Raw genomic sequence first — 26,646 nt, forward strand, 5'->3', positions numbered from 1 at the left:
TCGTCCGAAACTAGTGACGAATGTGCATCTGGCAACCAAACATTAGCTATGTTCTCAAATCCAACCCGATTGAAGCAATGTTCATAGTGTACACTGTGAAAAATTGTCGTACCGGGTACAGGAAAATTTTCCATGGAAGAAGTCGTACAAGTACAATCTAAAATTGTACAATTTACTAGCCCTATGTATCGACTTGGAATCGAATATCGAGCGACAGCGGGAGGTTGTACATGTACGACTCGTATTGTAAATGGCAAATTACAAAATATATCGTACCTGTACAAATATATTTCTCACAGTGTACATAGTGGACTGTTCAAGTAAATGACGGAAGGCACATTACTGATAACTCGTGCTGAACGATCAAAATCGATTGTGATTGCAAATTTACAGGTTTGTTCACCGTCCGAATGTACGAACTGATGCGTCTGTTTCCGGCCGTCCCGAACATGCCGCACGTCCGCGCGGGTACGCTCTACTTTCTACTTTAGTCATCACCAAGACCGCCCCTCGCTGCCCGTACTTCGTTGTTTGGGGCCGCCGCCGACGGCCGCTCCTGGGTGGAAGATTAGCGCTGTTGGAAAGCGGCCGGTAACCTCGTCGTCGTCGTCCTGATGATCCAGAAGCCCGCAGAGCACCAGCGGAAGAGCCGTGGCCTCGCCCATCTTGAGCACGGTGGCACCTGCGGCGGTCGTACCCGCAGGCCCCGAGCAGCGGCGAGGACTGAGCTGCAGCTCGCTGAAGTGGCGCTGGGCCATCCTAGCACTACCGTCTGGGGGCAGACATAACCTCCGCGGTGTGAACACTGTGTCTGTTGTCACTTTTTAGTTGCTCTGAACCTATTACGTGTGTACTGCGATAATCATTTCATCTTTAATTTGGAAGACTGAACTCTGGATATATCAGATGTGTTCAACGTGAACTCGCTGACACTCGTAGTGGCGTACTTGTTTCGAAGTCGAGCACATTTGCCTTGGGCGGATTTGCGCACGCAGGTTTGAATGGATTGAAGGGTCTGCAACCAGAGTACGTACATGCTGGAGTTGAAGAAAACCGGGGATGGGGGAAATGGGGCGGTGGGGGTGGCAACGTGGGCGGGTGCATTAAGTAAAACTATCAGGAGCAGAGCATCGTGATTAGTTATTGAATCTGGAGTTGCTGAATCTAAGAACATGATTTCGTAATAGTAGTCGGCTCTTCGCGGTGTAACTGCACTTGCCGCTGCAGCGAAGCACATCCCAGCTCTCATTCACAGGGCTATGCGTAAGATCGACTCCACCTAACACGGACTGGACTCCGGTAATATGCAATGTTTCGCCTGTAGTAGCCCAATTGAAGTCAGCTAAGCAAGATATCAGATGGGCGTGAGTAAGTTGAGTTGGGAGTTCATTCAGAGTTGTGGTTTTGAAGTTGTTCAAACATTCGTAATTCTCCACACGGTTCACTAAAGTGGTGTAGTTTTGCTTTTAATGTAGGTAGTCCTGCACCTAATACACCTATGGACACGTGATGCACATGCTAGCAGCGCTATGACAACGACAGAGAAACGCAGCCAACACAAGCTACATAGACATTCTCTCAAAATACAATAGTATCTAACAAGTGCGTTTGCGAGGCAGAAAAAGATAAAATAAAGTACGCGAATCTGCGAATGAGCCAACTGCATGGAATTTGACAAAGCCACGCAAAGGTAGTAATAACATTGACACAAACTCGCGGCTGTTCTGTCTCGCAGGAGCGAATGTCACAGGCAGGGCAAACACAATCAACGAGCCAACAGTCATAACATGAACGGCGTGGTGGACAACGGCGCCTCGGATCACCGGACTTACCATCCGAGTTCTTCTTAGACAGCGCCGTATCAGCCACTGAGTCCTCACTGTGGCTGGCGTTCAATTGCCTGTGACTGTTTGTGCCTCCACCTACAAAAGTTATTGTTATCACCTGTGTTGTCCAGAGTCTTTTCAAACTGAAAATAAAATACTGGCGTCTTACAAATAAAGCAGTTATAAGGTTTAAAAGGTTAAGGTCAAAGTGTTTTTGACTACAAAGCTTTGTTTGGCGGAATTCTTTTTTGGTACTGTGTTACTTTACTGCAGAAAAAGAGAACGATATGTGTGTTTTCAAACACAAACATAAACGGCGTTATTAAAATATTGTGCGGTTTTACCATTTGCTCTCCGTGCGCTATGCACAACGGAATCTTTCTATTAGCGTCCAGCTCTGCTACTGGCCCCAGTGCAACGCTTAGAGATCTAGAGCTAGAACAGCTGTGGTTCCACCAGTGTGTCGCGGGAAGTTACTAGAGTTGTAAGGAAAGCACAGATAATTTGCATTTGTTACGAAAAAATAATCTGTCTAATACAAGCCAGATCAAAAGAGAAGTACAAGGCATTTTTATTATTTCAACAGCTAAGTATGGGGACGTGAAGTTTGTTTTACGAACACAATAGTTAAAATGGCTGACGTTAGAGCTCTTCTTGCCCAAAAAGCTCGTGTGGCACCAACCCAAGGGCGCCGGAGGGCGCACACAGAAGATCGCTTCTTTAGCAAAAGTAGTTTTATACAAGAACCAAAATTTTGTGATATGAACACTCTAAAAATATTTTCGTGGATGTACAATACATTTTGTAATTTACTATTTACAAAATATGATGTACATCGCACTCTTATCGGATTTCTAGTCGATACCCAGTGATTGTAAATTTACAATTTTTAATTCTAAATGGACCACAACGACACCCTATAAGGATAAGTTTCTTGTACCTCGCGCCGTAGTTTTTATCAAATTTGATAAGTCTTGTTGAGCTGAAGAGTTACTTTTTTGGTGCGACCAAATATGTGTTGGTTACGGTGCAAACATGATTTTGTTTCCACCAAAAAGAGACGCTTTTCTGAGTGCGAGCACCGCGCTTCCCCATGAAGTTGCCGTGGCAGGCATGGGTCCAAAAAGTTGCCTACCGGTCGCACGCTGCAGGAACTCGCGCATGGACTGCCCGGATTTCCTCAGACTTCGTTTTACGGATAGTCCTTTATATTTTGTGACTTTTTATTGAGTTTGATCTAGATTGAACAGATCTCTCTGGAAACCCAAGTGTGTACTTAAATGCAGTATCTCCTGCATACCTACATGTATGCAGGAGGTCCTGTGTACTTGGTCAAGTATGCAAGAGACAGTGTGTACTTGGTCAAGTATGCAGGAGGTAGTGTGTCCTTGGTCAAGTTCACGCTAAAACCTCCATACATTTATGCAAGGAGACTTAGTGTCTGTGTGTACTTGACCAAGTACACACTACCTCCTGCATACTTGCCAAGTACACAGGATCTCTTGCACACATGTAGGTATGCAGGAGATACTGCATTCAAGTACACACTAGGGTTTCCAGAGCTCCCACTGATAATTCGCAAAGGGCCGTGGACAAATTAAGGAGTAAGTGAACTTGCCCCTATGACGGCCTAAGTTCGACTCAGAGGAAACACTGCAAACTAACAGTCTACTTAACATACATTTGTAGGTAAGTACTTGAGCTCACACTTGTAGGAGTGTGCTTGCTTGCTCACGAGACCGCAAATGTGTATGAAGTCAACAGTTGAGTTTGCAGTGAACTTATACTATGTTCTTTTCACTAGGTGAACTCAGGCGCCATCGCAATCGTCTGATACATACTAATGATTTTGGCGAAAATGGGGTTACCAGACAGATTAACCAATTTGTGCCACTTCACTTTCACAAGTCTAGCTTACAAATTGGTTCGATTTGTGGAACAAGCTAAAGTGTGAGAGTACTTCAACTCACCTAGGTTCTCGACGGAGGCATTGAAGTCGTTGAACCCTCTGGGCTGGCCCGCCTTGGCCACGGACGGCGAGTGGTGGAAAGATGTGCTCTTATGTCTCCGGATGGTGGGCAGCCGCGAGACGAAGGAGGCGTTGTGCTTGAAACTGGAAGAGACGCGACTGGAATTGGAGAAGCACACGGGGTGGCCGGGGTGGTCAGACTAGATACTACTTACAAGAATACAGCTATCTTAGCTCGACTGGGCAGTGGGCGCTGAATCCCTCTCAACTCTATGGCTGGGCTAATGTTCTAAAGTTAAAGTGGCACTCATTTCACGTTCTGGTCTACGAAGGCTTCCAACGCCTTCTAAAATCGACCTCAGAAAAAAATAGTCAAACCACAAACAAAAATGGTGAGAGTGTCATTCTAAAAATAAGTAGAGTGGGCTTTCTAAGGCTGCAACTCTAGTTTTGGCTGTGTGTTACTGTAGTACGGTACCTTCCTGCGAGAAAGGCTTGGCCGAGCGACCGCTGCTGAAAAAGGCTTGGCCGAGCGATGGCTCCTGAAAACGACTTGGCCGGCGGGAGGCTGCTAAGAAAGACTCAGTTCATTTGCATTTTGGCCGCGCGACGCACTTGCACGTTTAAAGCGTTTGAAGCGTCCAAGATATTCATTTTCTGAAAACGGCAAACGACGCAGAAATGCTTCGCCTATCATCTGCCGTTTTCAGAAATGTAAAACTTAGACCACAGATTCTTCCTAGCACTTCTTTCTTGGAAGCCTCCCGCCGACTGAGCCGTTTTCAGTAGCCGTCGCGCGGCCAAGCCTTTCTCGCAGGGAGGCAGGTATCCATTAGCTGTAGCGACTAATATAGTGACATTTTTATCTCACGTTTTTCTTCAGTCAGTTATCGAATCTTTGTATCTTTTGCAGTTACATTCATAAAATTCATTATTGAGTTGGGTAAAAGGTGAACAGAGGTTGTCAGTACAAAAAGGGTATTCTACGACGGGTTCTATTAACGTCGTCCGATCTCCTTTTCACGCGCGCTCTGCAACTCTGTCTTCTTTTAATTAAGAGTAGGATAATCGGCAGAAGAGAAAAAGTAAAAAGTCTCGTGTTCCTTGATTTTGTAGGAATACCTGTTAATTTTTACTTTTTTTTCTACTGCCGATATCATCCTCCTCGCAATTTAAAAAAGACTGCTGAGCGCGCGTCAAAAGGAGATCGGACGACGATGGAGCGTCGTGGGAAGAACGGACGACGGTATTACGACCCGTCGTCTAGTTGCCACCCTTTTTACACTCGTTCGTGTGTAGTTTTGGACGTGACTGTTCAGTTCGAGAACATCCCCACTTTACAAGTTTCAATATCCGACTAGACTGTCTAACCTGTAAATTGATCGCCTGGGTGAAATGAGTTATGGATAAGGTTTTATCAAACCATTTCCAAAGTAATCCAGCCGGATGACGAGAAAGCAGGGTTTGCCAAGAGTATTTTCAAAAAAAAAAAAAAAAATAATCTTTGTTATGAAAATTACTGTGTATCACTCTTTTTACAAATTTCTGTATCAAAAACGATACAGACTCCTGTAACATATACAAAATCTGTAAAAGATAACAGATTTTTGTATCTTTTATAAAATTACTTCGTAACCATTTACAGAATTCTGTACTGATTAATTTTAGAGTTTCAGCTCGAATTTTGTTGCCGTCACCCGGTTACGTCACAGTGCAAATTTGTTCACACACCCTTGTACAACTTTCATCCCACTGCAGCATTCGCTGTTTACTTTCTCTACATAGAGCATTTTGGTAACTAGTTAGACCCTGTATCAGCTAATCAAAAATAAGAACTAAGAAAAAGCATTTAAACACAAAAATCTAAAGAGAAGTGCTGTGGAGGCAAAACAAAAAAGCTACACGGGGCGTTTTACGCGAGGTGTCCCCTACTTCCAAAATAGGTGTACAACGAGTTGTCGAGTTAGCGAGTTGCCCCGAGTGGGGCGCGAGTTGGGATCAATTTTTAGAGAGTTTTGCGCGATTTTGGCGCGAGTTTTCGCGAGTTGTCGAGAGTTAAACGCGAGTTAGGCGCGAGTCGGGCCCTGGGCGCGTGCAAGTGTACAACGAGTTGGCGAGTGGGGGACCCCTCGGTTTTACGCCTGTACCAGTATGCACCGTGGGTGTTTCAGAATGAACATATCACACTGGAAATCCAAGTGCATGAACGTTGCACATGCCATACACCTGCAGGCATGCAACAACATTTTAACCCTGCATGTGTGTGACAGCCTATTCTCTCACCTGCGAATGGGAAATGGCACATGCTTATACAGATGACTAAATACCGATGCGTCAAATTGGAAACGTTGCCGGTTACTCGCCTACAAGCGTGTGCATGGTCTGTCGCACATTTGTAGGCGGAGAAAATATGTGGTCGCACACTTGCATATTTGTGAATACGTTGTTACTCGTCTGAGAAATATAACAGTATCTTGCATTTCCAGTGCAATGTTGCTGGTTTATTGCGTTGCATACTATACTCGTAGGTGGCCATACGTCCCATTGAGTCTAAGAGGGTATGCAAGCCTCAACAATCGTGTGGTACTATTCGCTCTGATACATCTAGTACGTGGCATGGCATACAATGAGGCTAATAGGGGCAGCAGTCGCTGGAAGAGGGAGCCCAGGAGATACGGGCGACTGTTGGAGAGTGCGACAGCCATTTTCCTCTTCATTATTAAAAGACTTTCTTGTATTTGAGTGAAAATAGTTTGGGTTAATTTGAGGGAAAAGGGGGGGGGGGTTGTAACTTTGCCAATTAGACCCTAGGAGTTGCCTCTTTGCTTCTGGCTTTTCGCTAAAAACAGCCCACATGCGTACGTAGGAGCAGGTGGTAACGTACCTCCAGTTCTGTATTTTTATTTAATTTTACACAAGTGACAAGCTTGCCTTTAATGAATCATTTTACCTAAGTTAACCGACATTTTTTTTTGTTTCACTGCCACTTTTTATCGTGGTCGTTGCTTTCATTCTTTACCAACCCAGGGTTCTCGCAAGCGGCTCTAGCTGCCCCCTAAGTCAAGCTCGCTCTACGGCCTGTGCGCGGGCCGTGCACAGACCCGCTACGGACGTTGCGTGGACTTACACCAGCGAGGACGATGAGCTCTGAGATTGCATCTTCTTCGGGTTTCCAGGACCTGATTTCTCCGACCCCTCTTGGGCCTTGATCCTTTTGTTTTTTGTTTTTTGTTTTTCGTCATTTCATCGGTAAATTTATGCGCGGTGGAAAAACACAAACACAGAAGGAAAGGAGCATGAGTGAGGGATAAGGATGGTTCAGAGAATGTCCCGTTGTGCCTCCGTGTAGAAAATTAAGTGCAGCAATCATCTTATATCTTAAAAACGAAAAAATCATGCAATGCAGAAAAATACACTGGCGTTCTTTTGAATACATTCTTTACCAACGTATGCAATTCCATTACCTAGATTATCTAAAAACCTAATTTTCATAAAATGTTTAGCTTTGAAATTCAATTTGTGACTACTGTAAATAGCTTTTTCAAAACGTTATCTAAAACGGGACACTTAAATTTTACTTTCATATTCCTTTTTCCCTGTCTTTGACTCTTAATTCAAAGTTATTTGAAAATTTTTAAAATTTGAACAGTCTTATATGGAGTCTAATATGGGGCTAAATATAATACTGATGTGACCGTAGTAAACTTCTAGTACTTATAATTTGAATGTGTGTTGCACCGCTTCGTCCTACTTATTCAAGAGGTGTACTGTTCTTTTGGATGTACAGAGTACTCTTAGTCAGTTTGGCTCATTGGGTTTATTTATATTTGAAACGAAAATATTGTCCATTGTTTTCAACGATGGTGCAACGATTCTCCACTCTTTAACAGTGTAACATCTACTCATAATAACGTGCAAGAGTACGTCTTTTGGTAGTTTCTGTCAAGCAAATATCAATGAAAGCAACAGTGTGAGGTGTCAAGGCCTATGGGTTTTGGCTTCATCACAGAGGCAACTGGCAGAAGGTTATTGAAAAGATATGGTGTGTGCACTTCATGTGACTATGAACATCAACCAATCGCAGAGAACGTTAATGCCGGGTCAACTGAATTATTTAGCCACCTTCTCCTTGATAGCAAATGAATCCGCAAAATGCTGATTCGTAGGACATTCCCGATTGAATATACGGCATGCGCGTCCTATACACTACTCTTGCTACCGTTTGCTTTGTTTTTTCACAATTGTCTACAAAGTTCACATAGAGCTCGGGATTTCTCCATTTCACGGGACGGTATTCCATTCATAAGCACCCAGAAATGTGTCGACCCTATTAGGCCACACGCCGAACCACAAGTTAATCGACAGCAGGTAGCACAGTCAGTTTAAAACCACACTCAAAATGGGAAGAAACAAGTTTGTTCAGGGACCTTTTCTTTGCCCACAGTGTTAAAAATAAAAGTTGTAAATTAGCAGTAAAAATGTCGTGCTAATTTGTTTGATGGATGATTTTGTTGTACAACAACATTACTTGTGTTACAGAAGTTAATTGTAAAAGTACAACATTTTTTGTGGAGGAACCAACTAATGTTGATATTTAACAGCGCCTTTTATAAAAATAACTATGTTGTTTTTCAACAACTATGTCACCACACAAATGTTTGTTTTTAAAAAATAATATTTTACAGTGCATCCCGACCGGATACAAATTTGATTCTAAAACTGGACATATTGTGTATAACTTAACACTTTCGGTGCAGTGAAAGGAGCAAATTTGTATCTGTTTTGGTTGTGCATAGCGTTCCCGTTAATGAGGAAAAAATTGGCTCATTTACATTTTGAGTGTGTGCCACGTAGTGTCTAGTGCTGGTTGCATATCCTCACTGCAATACTCACGAGGGTGGACTTGGCAATGGGATCTGGTGGATCTTCCAGGTGGCGGTGGACATGGAGTGCTCGTCTGCGGCGTAGCAGCGCCACAGGCTCTGGATAAGCTTGGCGGCTGGCTGGCGGCGCCGGATCATGTGCTTCTGGCGCTGCTGCTGCTGCACCTTGAGCGCCAGCCCCGAACCGAGGATGCCCTAGAACACGGGTCATTAGTTCCGATTAGTTCAAGAAAGTAGCAGCAAAATTACTGTCTCAATACAACCGATTGTGTTTACAGTGAAGTTTGGTTTTAAAACGACATTTTTGTCTATAAATGAAACTAAACTGTCATGAAGCAAAATTTCATTACGTGACAGCTATTGTTAACAGTGTGCTTGGCGCTCAAGGAGCATAATGTTTATGTTTCCTTGACTGGCCGTGTTGAGTGAAACTTAGTAAAATTGACGTATATTTATCGTTTTTGAAACTAGAATTTTGCGACGAAAGAACGACAAATTTCACTTAAAAATTACGACAAATAACGATCATTCCGTTTTACGTAAATCTGCTGTAGAGTTGTGGTTTTTGTAGTTAAAGCGAACTCTTCAAAGACAAAACCGACAACTTTATCTTAAGCGCGCGTGTGGCCGGGCAAAAACGTGGGAACCAAGCAAAACGCGAGGGAGAGTCGAACCGCCACCCTTCTGCTGACAATCTGGTACTTATCCACTCGGCTGAAGTGGCTCCTGAGTGCCGAGGGGTCCGCTTACTAAAGAATGTAGCACCCTACCTATTTTTTTATAACTGGTGCAAAAAATTCGTCAGCATAGGCCCAGCTGATTTTTTTTATATTTTTTTTAGCTTCAGTGGTAAACTTTTAGTTGTACACGGTTGTACATCAAAGTGAAGCAATGCACCAGCTGTATCGCTAAATGCTATTTAGCAGTACAGCTGAATATTTTATCCCATCGCTACTTTATTTTTGGCAGGCGTGCCAAATTTGCCTGGTAAATCGAGCAGCACGGAACCTTTTTTTATTTTTTTCCGTGTGACTAGCGCGCTGCATTCCAAGGCGAGCGGACGCGTCGGCACTCAGTAGTCACCTCGGCCGAGTGGATACAGTGCCCGGTTGTCAGCAGAAGAGCGGCGGTTCGACTCCCGTTCGCTTCTGACTGGCTGCCACGTTTTTGCGTCGTCACACACCTGCTTGTGATAAATTTGTGTTTTTTTCGTCTTTAATATGTACGCCTTAACGACAAAAAAAAAAAAAAAAACACAACTCAACGGCAAATTTACGTAAAACGCAAAAGTCGTTACTTTGTCGTAATTTTAAAGTGAAATTTGCCGTTCTTTCGTCGTAAAATTGTAGTTTAAAAAACGACAAATCTACGTCAATTTTACTGGGTTTTTCTCTACACGGGTATGGCCACGGCACACCGCAGCGGTGTGAGCCATGCGGGGAGGGAGAGCCCACACGTGGAAAGATTCGAGAGAAGCGAGCCTTGCGTAACGTAGCAGTCCTACCACCAGCACTACCACCATGACAAACACACCGGCCGCTCCAACTTTTTGGTGGAGCCGAGCAGGGTTTAGGAAGAAAGGACGCGTGGTATTGGGAATTGCAAGCGGAAGGTTGTGGTACATCTGCTCCTTCGCACGGGGCTCCTGGTTGTGCCGCCAGCCCGTTTGCGCGTGTGTATGTGTTTTCACTTACCGCTGGTAGTGCGAAAAAGGAGATGCCAAGGAGAGCGCAGAACGATGCTATCACTTTTCCCTGCCATGTGGACGGTACTGCGTCGCCATAACCGACTGTGCACAGCGTAATCTGTAAAGAAGAAGTAAACCATTGCTGCCTACTCTTTTTGCCTCATAGAAAGTATACCAGACAACGCATGTCATAGTCCTGATGTGGGGGAAATTTTTATGAAGAACGTGCTTTTTTAGGTATTAATCAGTCCAAAATGTTCATTTTTAACTTTTACAAAGCTCCATCGTCTATGAGATGGATTTCGGGAGTTGGATATGGTCAATTAGCACCCCCAAGTTACACTTTTAAGGAGGGGTCCTAGTGTACTGGCCCCAAAAAGGGCCTTTTTGTTGTTTTTTTTGGTGAAGAAACTGTTCCTCCTGCGGTAACACAGAATTCTCTACTCATTACATACTTCTTTCTCCTACAAAACTCCCATAGGGTATTTGGCCAGACCCCCTTGGCTCGAAAATGCAACGAGCTGACGTCGGGCGGAAGCTGACGGCGGGCACGATTACGTCCAAACCAATGATCCTACCGCGACAAAAAAAAATAATCGGAATGTGTCTTTTTCATATGGCTATCGCCCTAACCATGGGCTTCGATATCAGTAGTGCCCTTCACTGAGAAAGACAAATTATGCGTTTTTGCGCATGTTTTCTCTATATACAGTTCAAACGTGGGAAAAAGTTTTATATCCTTTAAGTTATTCGAGGTTTGGGCGATAGCCAGTGTCCCTCCGAGTCTAGAAGCAATGTTGGGCAACGGTTTTAGACGAACCGCTCGTTCTGAATTAAGGCTCTTAAAAACCCGACCCGTGGGTACCGGTAACCCGGGTAGGAACCGGGTCAACGGGGTAAACCCGGTGGAATAGCGCCTGCAAGTAGGCAATTTTACATGCTCGTATGTCAAATTGCCTAGCTCCAGGCGCGGAGCAGCCGGGTATTACGCCGAGTACCCGCGAAAACCTGTCTACCCGGGAAAACCCGTCGACACGGTTCCAAACCGGGTGCCCGGGTAAGCGGGTTTTCCGGGTACCCGAGTACAAATAAAAGCCCTATTCTGAATCGTGCCCTGCATCAGCTCACTCTACGCGCGGGGAGCTAACACCAGCAGGCTATGTCTCCAGATCCTGGGGGATATTTGCAACACCCATCGTGGATTTTGTATAGAAAAGAAGTACCTAATACATGGTGTAACTGATTTTCAACCCGGTGCAGTAGTTTCTTGATAAGAAAAATCCCAAAACAGCCCTGCTTTACATTAGGATCCCCCCCTTAAAGTTAAACGATGGTGTGACCACAAATCTGGAAAAATAGAAGTCACCGAAGTTTATCTTTTCAAAATGTTTGTCACGGCCCTCGGGGCAAAACTTGCTCTGCTGCATTTATTTCAACAACATAGTACATTATTGCATTCACGCATTTCAAAAGGCATTTTAAGGACACCCGATTATGTGTGAGGGTATGAAACAAGCTAGGTCTGCCCTTCCGCCAAATGAAGTTGCCAGCTTCACTTGGATCCACAGGCGACTCCGTTCGATAGGGGCCGGGACTAGCTTGGCCTGCAGGCGGGCTGTGGCCTGTGAGTAGTCACTGAGTTAACTAGTGCTTTCCGGGAGGTCCTGCGGCCCTGAAGATTTGCTCCTTGAACATGAAAGAAGACTGTAACGGTGTGACACAGTGACCCACCCCCACCCTTCTGCCTTGAAAAGTAATTGGAAAAAATGAACAAGCGCAGTTTTCAGCTAGTATTCGTTTCAAACAGTCTCAAAATTGGACTTTTTGCCATTGTTTTTAATATATCTTCCTCTAGCTTCGATACGGTTGAAGGCACAGTTTTCGATTCAGAAGATGCTACTATTTCGAGTGGTACTTACTCTGCCATTTTTCGATTTGACGCCTCCTTGAACGTGGTTATGTACAGCGTGTTCATTTTCAAAGTGTTTTCGTCATAAAACAACTCTACCACCCAAACGATGCAAAATAGAGCCAACAGGACTTTGGTTTAAATGGGTCTTCCTTCACGTTTTACCCCTCAGCAGACCTATCAAAAATATGTTTTCCCACTTTTTGGACCAACCCCTATTTCTTTGCAGGCATTCGGTGTCCAGGAGTGGTCCCAAGATACCCTTATATTTGTAGACCTCTAGCTCATCGACGCGTCCGTGCAACAATATCCTATCTGTTTAGATGCCCCGAAAGACTAGCCTATCTGTTTTGCTGCCCCGAAAGACTAGCCTATCTGTTTTGCTGCCCCGAAAGACTAGCCCATCTGTTTTTCGGCGCTCTCTGCAGCGCTGTCTTCTTCTTATTGTGGGTTTGCCAATATTAACGTTAGAAAAAAAAAGAAAAATTGCCATTGGTTCCTTGATCCTTAAGGAACACGAAGCAGTTTTTACTGTTTTTCTAACGTTAATATTGGCAAACCCACAATAAGAAGAAGACAGCGATGCAGAGAGCGCCGAAAAACAGATAGGCTAGTCTTTCGGAGCAGCGAAACAGATAGGCTAGTCTTTCGGGGAAGCGAAACAGATAGGATATTGTTGCACGGACGCGTCGTCATCTTCTTCCTTTTACATACACGACGGACAGAAGGACGGACACGAGAGCGGTTCCATAAGCCCGCTTTCACTGTTCTTCAAGGAATGTGACGTCACATTCGTTTTAATGTGAAACATGTCACATTCATTTGAATATTGTGTCACATTCATTTAAACGTAACTTCAGGTGAGGTGATGCTCTAATGGCGCCCAGGCTTGGCCGATTCACGTTTAAACGAATAAGACTACATTCAAACGAACGTGACACGATTAACATTGAAACGAATGTGACGTCACATTCGTTGAAAAACAGTGTTAATGCTTTTTTAAAAGGAGAAAGACAGGCTTAAAAGCAGCGGGAACGGAGTTGAAAAAGTCACGCACTAAAAAAAGGCTCTTTGTTAGCCGCTTTTTCGAAAGTTAGTGAGTCTTCGCGCCCTTCTTTCTAATGGGCATAGTTTATACTTGTGCATATTCTTCAAACCCAGCCATTCCAGTGAGTGGCGTCTTAACTCAGAAGTCTCAACCTCGTGGAACAACTTTGATGCCCTGTAGCTCCGTAGGGCTACAACGCAGAAAATCAACTCAATGTGCGAAAATACCTTGCAATGTTGACATAATAACACGTAATACCTTGGAATTCTGCCATGTCCCCCTAAAATGCCGCCTTTCAGACGAAAGTGGCCGTGGCCCGAGCAGTGGCAAATTTCCCCTACATTCGTGGTAGCCATAGTAAAGCGAAGCACCCCAAAAGGGGTCAGAAGGAATCAAAGTGGGGACAGGACAACAATCCAGACGATTTAACAAAGCTTTGGAACGGATATATAGGTTTCTTTTTTAATCACCCATGTCCGTCTTTATGTCCGTTCACCAAGTATCCTTTTCTCTTTGGGAATGTCCTAGAGTTTTAACTGGCGTGCGTGCACGTGGCTGGTGACGCGTTCATATGTTCAACTGTTCAACCTTTTACCTCCAGATGCATGTTGACAGCAGTACTTACCACCCCCCACCAAAGAGCATCGGCAAAGTTCTCGAAGCCCTTATTCCCGGCTTCCTTCTCTACGAGGTACACAAGGAAGGATGCGAAGATGAGGCCGAGAAAGCCGATGTACAGCGTCGTGATCAGCTCCTGGAAGCCGAAACGGTTCGAAAGCGCCAGAACAAAATGCGCATATTTCGTCTAACTTAGCAAAATCTTGAATAAGTAGAAATCCTTCTGACATGTACTTTGAAGACCTCACCTGTCTGTGCGCGTACACTACGGAGCCGAGCAGCTTCCAGGTACCTCCCCTTCGGTCCATGCGCACCATGCGCAGGATCTGGAAGAACCGGAGGCCGCGAAGCGCCGTGAGCACCTGGCCGGAGCTGCCCATGGATAGCACCACGAGCGAGGCCAAAATAGTGATGATGTCTGCAGATAGGAGGCAAGAAATATGTTCAACAGTTTGAAGACAATTCTGAACATGATTATTCATGTGTCTCTAGAATTGTATTTAGCGAAACTAATGTGAAAGAAAGAAAAATCCTCTGAATTAACCCAGGTTTTTATACTCATAGAAAACCCATAACAGTAAGCATTGAATTCTGTACGTAAAAAGAGTGCATGATATGCCGAGGGATCTCCACCGTTGTACACTTGCTCGCGTCCAACTCGCGTCTCACTTTCGGAAACTCGCGAAAAATCACGAAACCTCGCGCCAAATTTACGAAACATTGCGCTTAACTCTTGAAAAAATGCGTCCATCTCGCGCCTATATCCTACCAATTTGTCAACTCGCCAACTCGTACACCTACTTTGGAAGTGGGGGACCCCTAGTGATGAGCTCTCTGCATATAAAATGTGAATGAAAATCCCCATCCCAAATAATGTGTGCATGGCATGCATTTTCAGAGTAATTTCCAGGGTAGTAATATTTTTTTGCTTCTCCTTGACTCACCGATGATACAAAATGGTCTTCTGAGGAACTTGAGGCGGCCGCAGCCACCCTGGTAAATGGAACGGCATCCTGACGACCACAACCTGGAGGCAATTTGGACAGATATTCCGTGCAGTTGATGGCTCTGTTTGGGAAGGACAGGCTCGCGCGGTCAGACCGGACTCACCTCAGCACAAACTCAATCACGAACCAGATGACGACCACCATCTCCGTCTTGAGTAGAATGTCGCTGGCGACCTCCACGTATGTGTCTATTGTGGAGAAGACGCTGAGCACTAGGCAAGTGAAGACCACGCAGAACCTGCAACAGGATGATTGATAAGTTGAAAATTTCGGCGGAAGTGGAAATTGGTGAGCCTATGGACAACTTGTGATTGGACAGGGTCGAGTTGTCGTGGCCATGTACTCGGGATCCGTGCCAATCGGTGCTGCCAACTCATTAGCGGCAATCAGACGCTTTGATGCGCCAGGTTTGCTCAACGGAGCGGCTGGGACTGACTTTTTTGACGAAAAAAATTTGATTGCACCATCGAAAAGAGCATGGTCTAATTAGTCGGAATCGGTCAAAACATGAAAAGTGTCAAAAAAGTCATTTGAGCGGTTGTTGAGGTGGGTCGGCTGACTGAGCGGTTGTCCAAGCGCCTTCACGAAATGAGCGGTTGTCAAAACCGGTCGGCAGACTAAGCGGTTGTTGTAGCGCCCTGGCAGACTGAGCGGTTTTTCCTCTGAGGTATTGATGTGTAGGAGGGGTGTCGAGCAGACTCCGTAAGGGGGAGACATGCAAGTCTATAATAAGCTGCTGGGACAACGTTACTAAAGACTAAAGTGCGGAGTCTGCTCAAACTTGTATTTATTAAAAAGAGCAACGTGCTACCTTTTAACACCTAGACACTATTCCTTGACCGTTCTGGGTAAAGGTGGGGGTACTGCCCTATCTCTGGAGCTCGGCCCGCTCCCCTGATGCGCCGTGTCGTTATACGCGACTGGTAAATAATCTGATTACGCGTTCACGACCCACTCCCGGGCGTCACGAGCTGATTCCCAATATTACCATAATGATGTGCATTAGAGGTGACCCGGTCCGTTATTGGGACCATCGGGTGGAATGGACGGACCCCCTCCCCCTCCTCCCCCCTACACCCTTATAACCCCTACTCCCCCTGCACCCCTGCCCCTTCTAGCCACCACGCTCGCTTCGCGCTACCATCTCCGACCTCGTGCGACAGTGATGTAGACTAGGATCGTCAGCCGTTGGGGAGTTCTCCAGAAATAAAAATGCAAATGCAGTGATACTATTACAGGAGCACTCAGCGATAGAGGTCTGCAGTGAGATTTTTTCGTGCAGGACGGGTAGTCTCGTGCGCCGTGGTAGGACACAGCGGTCTCGCGCTTTTTTAGTGGAGGGCTTCCGCTGGTCCCAGTGCGGGCCCCTGGGAGGTAGGCCTAGACCGCTTCCCGCGCAGTGCGCACGCCTGCGCGGCGGGTCGGCCTATGCTCCGGGCCGCAGGCGCTCTGGGCAGGGCGCGCCTCTGGACAAAACGCCTTCACACAGTAATGTATGTTTGCGTAAAGCCCTTTAAATTGCCTTACGGATGACGCAAACTGTGGCCAGCTACCAACTTGCTGTTGGAGATGTCACAAGGTCGCTTCATTTGCAAGAACACAAATGAGCCCAGACGGGGCAGATGGTTCACGCGAGATGCAACTTTTCATCAACTGGACAACTCTAGCAAGAGGCAAAGTACTGGCGCGGTTAGGGTGACATGAGAAGCCGGCGTGTCGCACCCACGTAATAATAGCGTTTTAGGCTGAGGTTTCGTCCGCGCCAGGAGGCCAGGAGCTGCGGAACGAGACTGACGTGGAAGACAGACAGTTGCTCTGCCGCAGATGGCTATCGTTCTAGTCGCTAACGGCCCGCCGTTACGCAGAGCGGTCCAGCTGTTTCTTGCATAAGTCATCATCAGTGAGATTTCATTCAATTTGCTGCGGATCAAGGTGGATCTCCGGGGCTTGGCCTGGCTCCTGATGGTGGGGAGAAGGGCCGAGTCGACCAGCTCGCCTTCCGGTGGCCACCGGAAGAAAAGAGGAGTGGCTTTTAGACACTTTCCGTCACAAGCAAGTCGTTTCTGGAGCTTAATGATGGAATCTTTTCTTTGGCCTAACATGCTATGCTATTCATGCTGCATTCGAGGATACAATTCTTGTGAAATGCACGCGACTGTAGTTAGGGGTGATATTTGATTTTATCCCAGCCAGAAATGCAACGTCGAAATATGGTCGATTTCATCGATCGACGTGAAATCGACGTCGATTCGTTGGGGTTTTTAACCTAAATCGACGAATTGTCGACTTCGACGTCGATCGACGTCGTTTCGAGTTTGAATTTCTCTCTGTGTATTTATAAAAAGTATACAGAGTATTCAAAACTTAACCGAATTATAATGTTCAAAAGTAATAGATTCTGACAAGGTTTTTCTTAGTGTGTTACACTTGGATATTCTACTCAACTTTCTAATGAGAACAACTGCTTTTTCTCATTTATTGCTTTCAACTGTTTCGAAACAAAAAACAACGAAACTGTTTCGTGTGTTGTTACCTGCGCCTCACGGGGACTCTAAACAGGTCAGTAATTGGAGCCTGCCGCATCATCAGCAAGGTGGGGAGCAGACAGGAGAAAAAAAGGGAGGGGAAAAGGGGGCAATTTGTGAATGTAAATTGGAGAGGCCCGTACGTGTCCAGTCCGGTGGCGCCCCCTTCCACACACAGTCACGCATTTCTGTTCTCCTTCGAGTTTTGCCTTTTGAGTGGGCTTGTGTGTGTCGGTGGGGGAGTTAGTGGGGGAGGGGCAAAATATAGTTTTTCACCAGGATTTAAGTCAATTCTGGAATCAAGTCGAGGCAAATTTCAGCTTGTTTTCGCTATTCTTGGTTTATTGACGCCAATTTTCTTGAATTAGGGAAAGTTTCGTTGAATTAAGAAAGGAAAATAAAGTTAAGAAAATGAGCTTGAAAAAACCTAGCCAAGAATGCTGTTTTCGGGGTGAACCTTCCCGTGGTCTCATGTGAGTCCTGGACATGAAAGGGGTGGGGGTCCCACTTCAGATTGTATTCAGCTCCTTGCCCACGGCCGGGTTTCGTGGCGGGTGCGGGTTGGGGCTGATCGCCCCACATGCAACTACCCACGGACATCATCCTGCTTGTCCAGAGCGCGGTAGATCTCAAGGTACCGCTCCCTTCGGAGGAGTGACTCAAGATGGGAAGGGTTGCTGACTTCATTTAAATAAGGGATCCTTATTGCGAGGGGTCGAGCACTGGGCGCGGTGGTTGCGTGTCGCGCCTCGCCTGCACCCCGCCACCCAGCCCAGCCGCAGAGCCATGCGGCCATTATTTTTTACTGCACCAAAACTTTTTAAAGGAGGCCGCCCCGAGGGACGCACCGCAGGGCCGCAGGGCGGGGGTGGACGCAGGCGCCGCCACGGCTCACCACCACCGAGGTTTACCCCCCTTTTCATTCGTTTTTTTTAGTATTTTTTTTTTTTCATTTCCGCTTCTCTTTCTTCTTCTTTCCCTCGTACGGTTTGTCATCCAACGGGGACGCTGGCTTCAAAATTAGTGGAGGACAAGCAGCAGGACACCTCCTTTCGAAATAAAGCTGTGGTGTACACTCCTCTCAATGTAATCACAGGGCCGAAAAATATTTGTGAACTTGAAATCACTCGGTTTATATGGTGATTGTGTTTTTAGCAGATGATACATTATACACAACTGAAATTAATAATACTTTACTTAACTATGTATCATTGCTTGTACTCTCATGCGGAGCGCTGAGAGGCACCAGAAGGGTATGTAGGGGCGCGTGATGCGGCCCCCGTCCGACCGTGCCACCAAACCAAAGCCCATAGCTACGCGCAGGCCCCCCTCCCCTTCCCCCTCCCTCCGGCAGACTCGGCTCGTCGCTCGGCTCGAAGCTCGGCTCGGAGCTCAGCTCGGACCGTCTCGGCTGAGGAACGCGGTAATTCAAACTCTAACCTCACTATGAAGAGACAAAACTAAATGAATTCAGAAACATTATTTTCAAACCATGTCTTATTGAGAAGTATAACTCGGAAATTGTCTCTACGTCCCTCTTCACACTAACTATGTCTGAGACCCTTCAAAACTTAACAAAGTATAGGAGACACAGAACACAACCCAAATCTTTTTATGTATAAATATTAAATTAAATGTGAATTAAGATTTGTAAATTAGCTGTATACTTCAGCAAGTAATGCGTCCCGTGATCTTCCACTGAAATATTATAGTCTGGAATAATTCTTGAATTCGTATCATCTGCTTTCACGATCCGTTCCTGAACGGAACTTTTTTTTGTCTCATGTGTATACGCTGATTAAGAAAGCGCTCAACAGTTGTGAGTGTAAACTGCAATCAGGATCTGAATACTTCCATTCGTTCAAGACCATAGTTTTGCACCTATAAAAATGTTCAATTAGAAAGCTGTATTCGTTTAAGTGTTCAAGTTTCTAAAAAAAATTACCACGTGGCAGAAAGGGGTGTTCGACAGAAGAGTACATTGAACTTTTATAGATTATTCTATGGATTTTATTTATTATTGGTACTTGTACTCGTTACATTGTGCAGTGTGCAGTGGATGCCTACCATGTCTGTGTGGACAGAGCCTTGAGGTGCGCATGTGCATGTTCTCAGGAGGTGTGCACTGTTTACTCGCCCTTTGTTGTGTGTGATGAAGTGCCTTGAAACAATCTCGAAATTTACAGGCCATAGATAGCTTCGTTACTCTTATCAAAACGCTAACGGAACAATTCTCTGCATCTGATTCATTTTCCTGACAGAAACTGAGGGCGAGTAGGGAATCACTCATCACTCCAGATAAAAGTGTATACGAGTTAGTACCTAAGCACACGTTACTTACCGTTGTAGATAAATAAGTGACGTTCAAAGGGTGCTCCATTTTTTTTTATTGTTTTGTCCCTAAATGGGGATAAGAGTTGCGTAAGCATAGAGCCCTAAAATCGGATTATCTTGAGCTTTCGTCGAGTCGCTACCACTTCACACGGTGAAAGCAAATGTCTGATATTTTTAGGGGAGGGAAAACTGTGAGGAAGGCCTCAGGTTTAAGAAAAACTCATCAACAGATTTTGAGGATGGATCATTTTCAAAATATAGGGATCTTCCCTAAATTTTGAGGAGACTTAATTCCTAAAAAATCTAAGGAGTTTTGGTCATATTATAGGTAGGAGTTCCTCAAAGTTTTCCCTCTTGCCCCGCAAAATTAAAATTAGTTTTTACAGCGAAGAAGGAGCACGGAACGCCTCATTGTATTGAGCGGAAGGCGGCCCTGGGCCCTGGGTGGGGGCAGGCGGGGGTGACAAGCGCCTGAACGCACCTGCGCACCGGAGAGGACAACGACTGGGACGCGGATGAAAAGTGTGGAGGAGGGGGGAGGATTAAGGATTGCGGCCCAATCCGAGGGGGGGATCACTTCGAAAAATCATTGTACAACCCCCAAAAAAAGTCACAAAAAAGTCACAAAAAAGTCACAAAAAAGTCAAAAAAAGTCACTTTCCGTAAAATCATTGTACACATTTCGCATGACTGATCACCCCCTCGGCCCAATCTCATTGGCCTCCGTTCGGGTGGAACTGCACGTCACATTTGGGACGGCGGCTGAATAATACAGCGGCAGGGGTCGTGGTTATACAGCCCCAGTCTAGACAGACTTAACGACTGCATATTGCATGCCCGAAAAATGAGGCGAGTGAAATGTTTAACAAGAGACTCGCCTCGGCGCGTGCGGCCACTGCCACACCAAACCGCTGGTGCTCCGTGATTGGCTGCCGCTGATCCCCCCCAAGTGTCCCCCTAGCGGCGGGCACGGCTAATCCACTGCGAGGGGATGGGGGCCACCCCCAGCCGCACGCACCGCGTTCCCCTGGCCCGCGCGTCAGAAGCAGTTATTGGATTGGTACCTCTTAGACCACCACCACTCTACCCTACCCCTTAGCAATGTCTAAGTGCAGAACTAGTCCATGGTTGTACCGGCTGTAACTGAATGCACAGCAGTGTTGCGGGTTTGCGTACTCTTTACACCCGTAAGGGGCCATGGCGCCCGCGGCCATATTGAGTATGCAATCCCGCAACACTGCTGCATATTCACAGTTATACCCGGTACGTGGCCAACTCTTTGTTTTGCAGTTGTATGTGGCGAACAAAAAAGTTCGAGACTACAAGAACTGCAAAATAACGTACAGCAGGGTGGTCCACCGACCCCTTTCCTTTAATTTGCTCATACTATGTACTGGATGCAGAAGTGCGGCCATGCCCCGACCAATTATTTTTTCCGTGTTCTCGGTACTGCAACTGTAGAACCGTTCTGCACCAAGATTTGCAGAGGTGCGAGCCTGACGCTCGCGGCTGGCGACATGGGCTCGCCTTCTACGGCTTGCAAGCCGCATGCGGCCCGGTTCACAACTCTGGGGTAACGGTTTGGTCCTGGTCGAGCTAATTGGTATCCCAGCTGACTTCTGAGATGGACGCGCGGTCCTATTGGTGGAGAGCACGTCTGACGTCTCACCCCCACCTGTTGCGGCCAGAGTGTGTTAGTTGTCGACTGCTCCGCTGGGATTGTCGGATACAAAGGGTCTAGTAACACTAAGAAAAATATTATCGTAAATTTACAAAAGATTTGTAAACTCGAATTATAATTTAAGTTTTAAATTTACGACAGCACATGTTTTACTCGCCAAGGGATTTGAAGTCGATACATACTGCATGTATTTTTACGATATCAAATTGTAATTTTACAACTTGCGTCAAGGAAAATTTTCCTGTAAACCTACCCACTTCTGTTGAGACTGAAACACCACAAAGGCCATACTTATGTGGTTCGATGCCTCCATTGTTAGATTTTAGATCGTCTCTGTTTTGTTTCAGGGACCCGACGCAGCTTGCGTCGGACCGGACCCGCTGCTGCTTAGAGTGACTGTGAGTATTTACCGCGCGTGTGAAGTGCATTTGCCATGAGTGTCAAAGGCCTGCAGCAGAGAGCATAGCACTCAGGCACCGGACACACATGCCGAGTCTGTACGCTCGTCTGTCGGTCCGTCCATCGGCCTGTCCCCTGTCCGTTTGTCCGTCCGTCTGTCTCTCTGTCTCTCTCCATGCCGGTGCTTATTGTACACCCATTATTGCGTTGGCGGTCCTGTCTGCTGCGAGGTTGACGCACAATAAACTCCACTTTGCTCGTAGGCCTGCGGCTGCGATACAGCCTGCGATTCACCAAACCCACTCTCCCGCGCCGGCCAGCTTGGTTGAAAGGTAGGACGAAGAGAAAAGAGAGGAGGGAGGTAGAGGGAGGGGACAGCTTGGGTGAGTGAAGTGATGGCACATTTCGTTTACAGACCTGCCAGGGATCTCCTTTCATGCTGGGGCCTTTTCCCTCTACTGCCCTTCCTTTTACTCCCGCCCCCCACCCCCTCTCTCTCTCTCTCTCTCTCTCTCTCTCTCTCTCTCTCTCCCTCTCCCTCTCTCTCCCTCTCTCTCCCTCTCTCTGCCTCCTTCCCCTTTTCCCTCATCTGCCCCTCTCACTCTCTCTCGCACACACACACACACACACACACACACACACACACACACACACACCTTTTCTCTTTAACTTCTCTCTCCCTCACACACACTCCTTTATTCGTACCAGCCGGCCCAACTCATCTACTTTGGTCTTTCCCCCCGCTTCCCCCGAACAGCGTCAGCAGGGTGCAGACACTTGCGGGTTCATCGTGTTGACTGTATATCGCTTAGCAACTGAATAAACATTTGTCTATCCTTCTTAATAAGATAAAAGAGCTTCCCTCGACGAATTTCTGTCTATAACTTTCCAAATCCGAACAAGCATGAAGCAAATTATTTTCGATTGCGAGGTAACTATCCAAATATTAGTACAGTCTTGTGAAGGCAGAACTAAAGAACATGTTACCTTTAGTTCGAAATCGTGTGCTTACAAAACCCAAGTCCTTTCCTAGTTCTCTCTTGAGAATTTCTTGGTAGTGCACAAACAGCACAAAACTTAGTGACTAGGCAATTTTTCTAGTAAAAAGTTTAGAGCATAATGTCATGGTAATGTCTGTAATTGATTTAATATTGGTGTAATGTCAGCCCGGTACGAAGGAAAATCAGAGTTGACGACCCTGATTTGACTTCCGAATCACCTCGATTCAGCCTGTGTGGGGCTCGTGTACTGTGTAAGTCACACCGCTGGCTCGTGAACTCGACCAACCACGCCCCACTTCGCCACGCGTTGGAATGTGCTGGGTGCTACGCGGGCGCTACGTGCCTGCTTTGATGTCCGTCCTCTGGGCCCTCCTCGGCCGTGGACCTGCGGCTGCAGCTACGGCACCTGGCCTGCAGCGGGCGCGCTCATCAGGGCATGTTTTAATCGCATTAGGGGGGGTATTACGTCCGACCCCCTCCCCCGTCCCCCTATCCACCGTATAATCTGCAAGTCCGATGCTGGGTGAAACAAAACGCCTCTCTCAGGTTACTGGAATGCTTTGCGGTGCGTGTCGGGAGAGACGGCAGTGAATAGGCGGGGCGCTCTCAACTCTCTGCTCTTCCCCTCACTGATAGTTATTGCCAAACGGGGCTGTCGATGTTCGTCAATCGTACTCTGGAGGTCCTGAGTTTGTGTTGAGCCCACGCAAAATAGCATCTCCCGCCCTGCTCCCCCTTTCACCTCAGTTGAGTAATTACCTGACGGTCTAGTAACATGTACTAGGATTGGGTTTAATATGCTGTTAGTTTGATACTACCTTTTACTACATTCTTTGTTCCTAGTTTACTAGACTGTCTAGTAGCTGCTACTAAGATCCTGGTAACTACATACTATTAATGTTTTCAGTAAACTCCTACTAGACAATAAGTCTCTGTTGGTGAGGAAGGGAAGACAAAGCTCTTCAAAATCGTGCTTTTTGACCGGCTGACTCTACTGGTCGTGGTGGGTCTATGCTAACCGACTGAGAGGTGCCGACGGGAGGGAGGAGGCTCACCTCGCTCCACCTCTTACCTGCACGCGGCCGCTGTGGGACGGTCGAAAGAGGCGATTTTACAGAGCTCCCAGAACAGAGGGGAAAAAGCTCAACTCATGCTCGTTGTTTAGTGAGTTTTTTAAGCATAAAAAGGCATATTGATGTTGTTATTGAAATAATGCGTAGCGAGGAACTGAATAGGTGCTTAGGATGGGGATAACTGAACCAACTGAACGTCACCTAGAGCTCAGCTGCGGTTTATGTGTGTATTAAAGGTGCGCTACGTCCGCAGGGCACTCCTGCCCTGCCCCCTTCCCCACCTCCCAGCAGGACTAGTAGCAAAGGCACGTTGGATCACGGGCCCCAGTGGATTCGGCTCCATCCCACAGAGACACACGGCCTGGCCGGCGGCGGGGTGGGCAGGAAGGATAGAGAAAGGGGATTGAAATGCGCGCCCCTGCGCCTATCCGGTCCCCCTTCCCCGGACCCTACGGCCCCCTCCGGTTCCTCTCCGGGCCCCCTCCCCCTGTGGCTCACCACAGAGGTGAACACGGGGACATGTCTGGGCAATCCCTCTGCGCGTCTGCCCCGCGCGCGGGTGTGTGTATGTGTGCGAGAGAGGTAGCAACTGGACGTAAGCATCGGATTGTGTGTGTTTGTGTGTGTGTGTGTGTGTGAGTGAGTGAGAGAGAGAGAGAGAGAGAGAGAGGGAGAGAGAGAGAGAGAGAGAGAGAGAGAGAGAGGGGGGGGGGGGGGGGGAGGGGTGAGAGTTAGCGAGGGCTCGATCGTCAAAATAGGAGCAGTAAGAAAAGTGAAATAAATTAATTGGTCGTTTGTCTACTACTTATAGCAGACAACCCGGAGCCAGCTGAGCCTGGAAATTGAGTCCTTGAACCAAGAACACTGTTTTTGAAAGGGGGCCAGGACATTATTGACCTTATTTAGAAGAATTTTTATTAATTTGTTCAGATCAAATTCTGTCAAATTAGAGGGGATTTTCACTTGCACCACAACTAGGTATTACGCGTAGTGTAGTATCGCAAAATAAGCAAATATCGGATGAATGCTGCTCTAAAATGGTAGAATTAAAGTACATTTTATTCTTCCGATAATATCATATTGGGATTTACCTAAATTAAGTCCAGTCGGACCAAACCCGGCAGCACTTCAATCACAGATTTCTCTTATAATTTTGTTTTCTAATCTAATGCTTATGGTCCTAAACAGGTCCAAACCTATTCCAAAGAGCTTAATGACTTTTTCTCCTGGGCAAAATTTTTCCTAGCTCAGCTGAGGACAATTGTTTTCAGCTAATTTATTTAATTCTTTTTGCCAGCCCTGCGTAGTGTCTGATACACGGTTCACGAAAACTCCGAGTACAACACCCCCTCGGTCGAATTCTATGATGCAATGTACCTTCCCATTAATAGGAGCATCTTTTCCTCTAATTTTTAAAGAAAAAATTGTTCTTTACTAAATAAGGGATTTTTTGCTCCAAAGCCAACTCATTTTTTGGGTGTGAGGACCAAACCAACCGATTTAGGCTGCAATGGACGTGGAGGATGAGGGTTTGATTTGGCTAGCGGCACGGCACAGCTCTCCGAGGAGCGAGGGTCGGTGGCGCGGCAGCATCCCTCCTGAGTTGTGGTGGGGCGGGAGCGAGTGGGTGCGAGGCAGGGGCCGGCGTGCTGGGTCGATGCCCGGCCAGACCCCTTGCCGTCATCCGCAAGCTCTCCTACAGACCTCGCAGTGATCCCGACCGCGGCTCGGAGCAACCCATTACACAGGGTAGGCGAGGCGACCCGGCGACCCGCGGGGGTGTGGGGCATGGCGGCTGCAGCACTCCAACGCGAGCCCAGAGCGTGAACACGTGCGTCTTGTGGCATGAGGCTAGCAAGGCACGCCCCGAAGTCGTTTCAGCTTCAGCTTAGCACGTAAATGAAAAAACGTTTCAGATCCCTGAACCACTCTAAACTAACCATACTTAATACCCCAGCTTTTCAGTTTTCTAGGGATTCTAGAAAAATGTCATGCTGATTTTGTATGGCATTGAGCTGAAATTTATTGTTTCCGGAAATACTGAGTGCCCTACAGTCTGCGTAGAATTAATTGTTAGTAGTCCTACTGCACTTTAGACAATTTTGCTAGAGAGTTCATTGACGCATAAAAATACTATGATTTTTGTTGTTTTTTTACAATTTTTGGCTGAGCGATTAGCGAAGCCTATAACTCCGTCTAGTCGGAAAAAATCTTTTTCTGTCTGTCTGTCCGTCTGTGTGTCCGCACGATAAGCCGAGAACGAATTGTAGTAGCGACTTCAGAGTCATTTTGTACAATAAAAAAACAGATCGAGTTCAAAGATGAGCATTCTAGCTCAAAAATTGGATATTTCAAAAATCAAAAACAACAAGCCCTAAAAAGACGTTGTTTGAAAATATATTTTTATGGTTTCCGAAGGGGTAACTCATCAAAGTAGAGTCCTATGGTAAAAACTTCGTCCGTTTCACTGTACCCAGTCCCAAAAAGCCATGGGTGGTCCCATGGCGCATGGGACATCATGGGATTGCATGGTGATGTGGTCCCATGGTGTGCAAATCCACCTCTGAGTTTTTGCCACTTTCCCCACGATAATTTGGAAAAATATTCTCCATGGCGTATTAGGTACATGGGAAAATTTAAACCATGCTGTCGACCTGACTGGCGCATGGTGTGTCATGGTGTTTCA

General features: G+C 46.5%; 1 protein-coding gene and 1 long non-coding RNA gene across 19 annotated transcripts in view; one reads left to right on the forward strand and one right to left on the reverse strand.

Annotated features, from left to right (window-relative positions):
* LOC127749798 (uncharacterized) overlaps positions 1-26,646 on the forward strand; it is a 210,102-nt gene that overhangs the window by 36,292 nt on the left and 147,164 nt on the right. The window contains exon 2 of the long non-coding RNA XR_008011362.1: positions 21,835-21,885. This is a non-coding gene — a long non-coding RNA (uncharacterized LOC127749798). The remainder of the gene's footprint in view (positions 1-21,834; positions 21,886-26,646) is intronic.
* Positions 1-26,646, reverse strand: part of LOC113218380 (potassium voltage-gated channel subfamily KQT member 1-like) — a 188,648-nt gene that overhangs the window by 16,080 nt on the left and 145,922 nt on the right. For 7 of the 18 annotated variants that reach the window (XR_008011360.1, XM_052269495.1, XM_052269487.1 and 4 more), the window contains 9 exons: positions 15,051-15,185; positions 14,885-14,967; positions 14,189-14,358; positions 13,948-14,076; positions 10,373-10,483; positions 8,689-8,873; positions 6,923-7,006; positions 3,797-3,954; positions 524-772 (listed from right to left, as the gene is read on the reverse strand). Coding sequence is in view for 17 of the 18 variants with exons in the window: in XM_052269495.1 (XP_052125455.1) it covers positions 524-772; positions 3,797-3,954; positions 6,923-7,006; positions 8,689-8,873; positions 10,373-10,483; positions 13,948-14,076; positions 14,189-14,358; positions 14,885-14,967; positions 15,051-15,185 (1,304 nt within the window). In the remaining variant the exon portion in view is untranslated. Of the gene's footprint in view, positions 1-523; positions 773-1,832; positions 1,923-3,796; positions 3,955-6,922; positions 7,007-8,688; positions 8,874-10,372; positions 10,484-13,947; positions 14,077-14,188; positions 14,359-14,884; positions 14,968-15,050; positions 15,186-26,646 lie in introns of all 18 variants that reach the window. The other 11 variants (XM_052269501.1, XM_052269493.1, XM_052269494.1 and 8 more) reach the window with 7 other exon arrangements.

This window comes from Frankliniella occidentalis, unplaced genomic scaffold (genome assembly GCF_000697945.3).
Source record: "Frankliniella occidentalis isolate FOCC.00 unplaced genomic scaffold, Focc_3.1 Scaffold94, whole genome shotgun sequence".
NCBI lineage: Eukaryota > Metazoa > Arthropoda > Insecta > Thysanoptera > Thripidae > Frankliniella > Frankliniella occidentalis.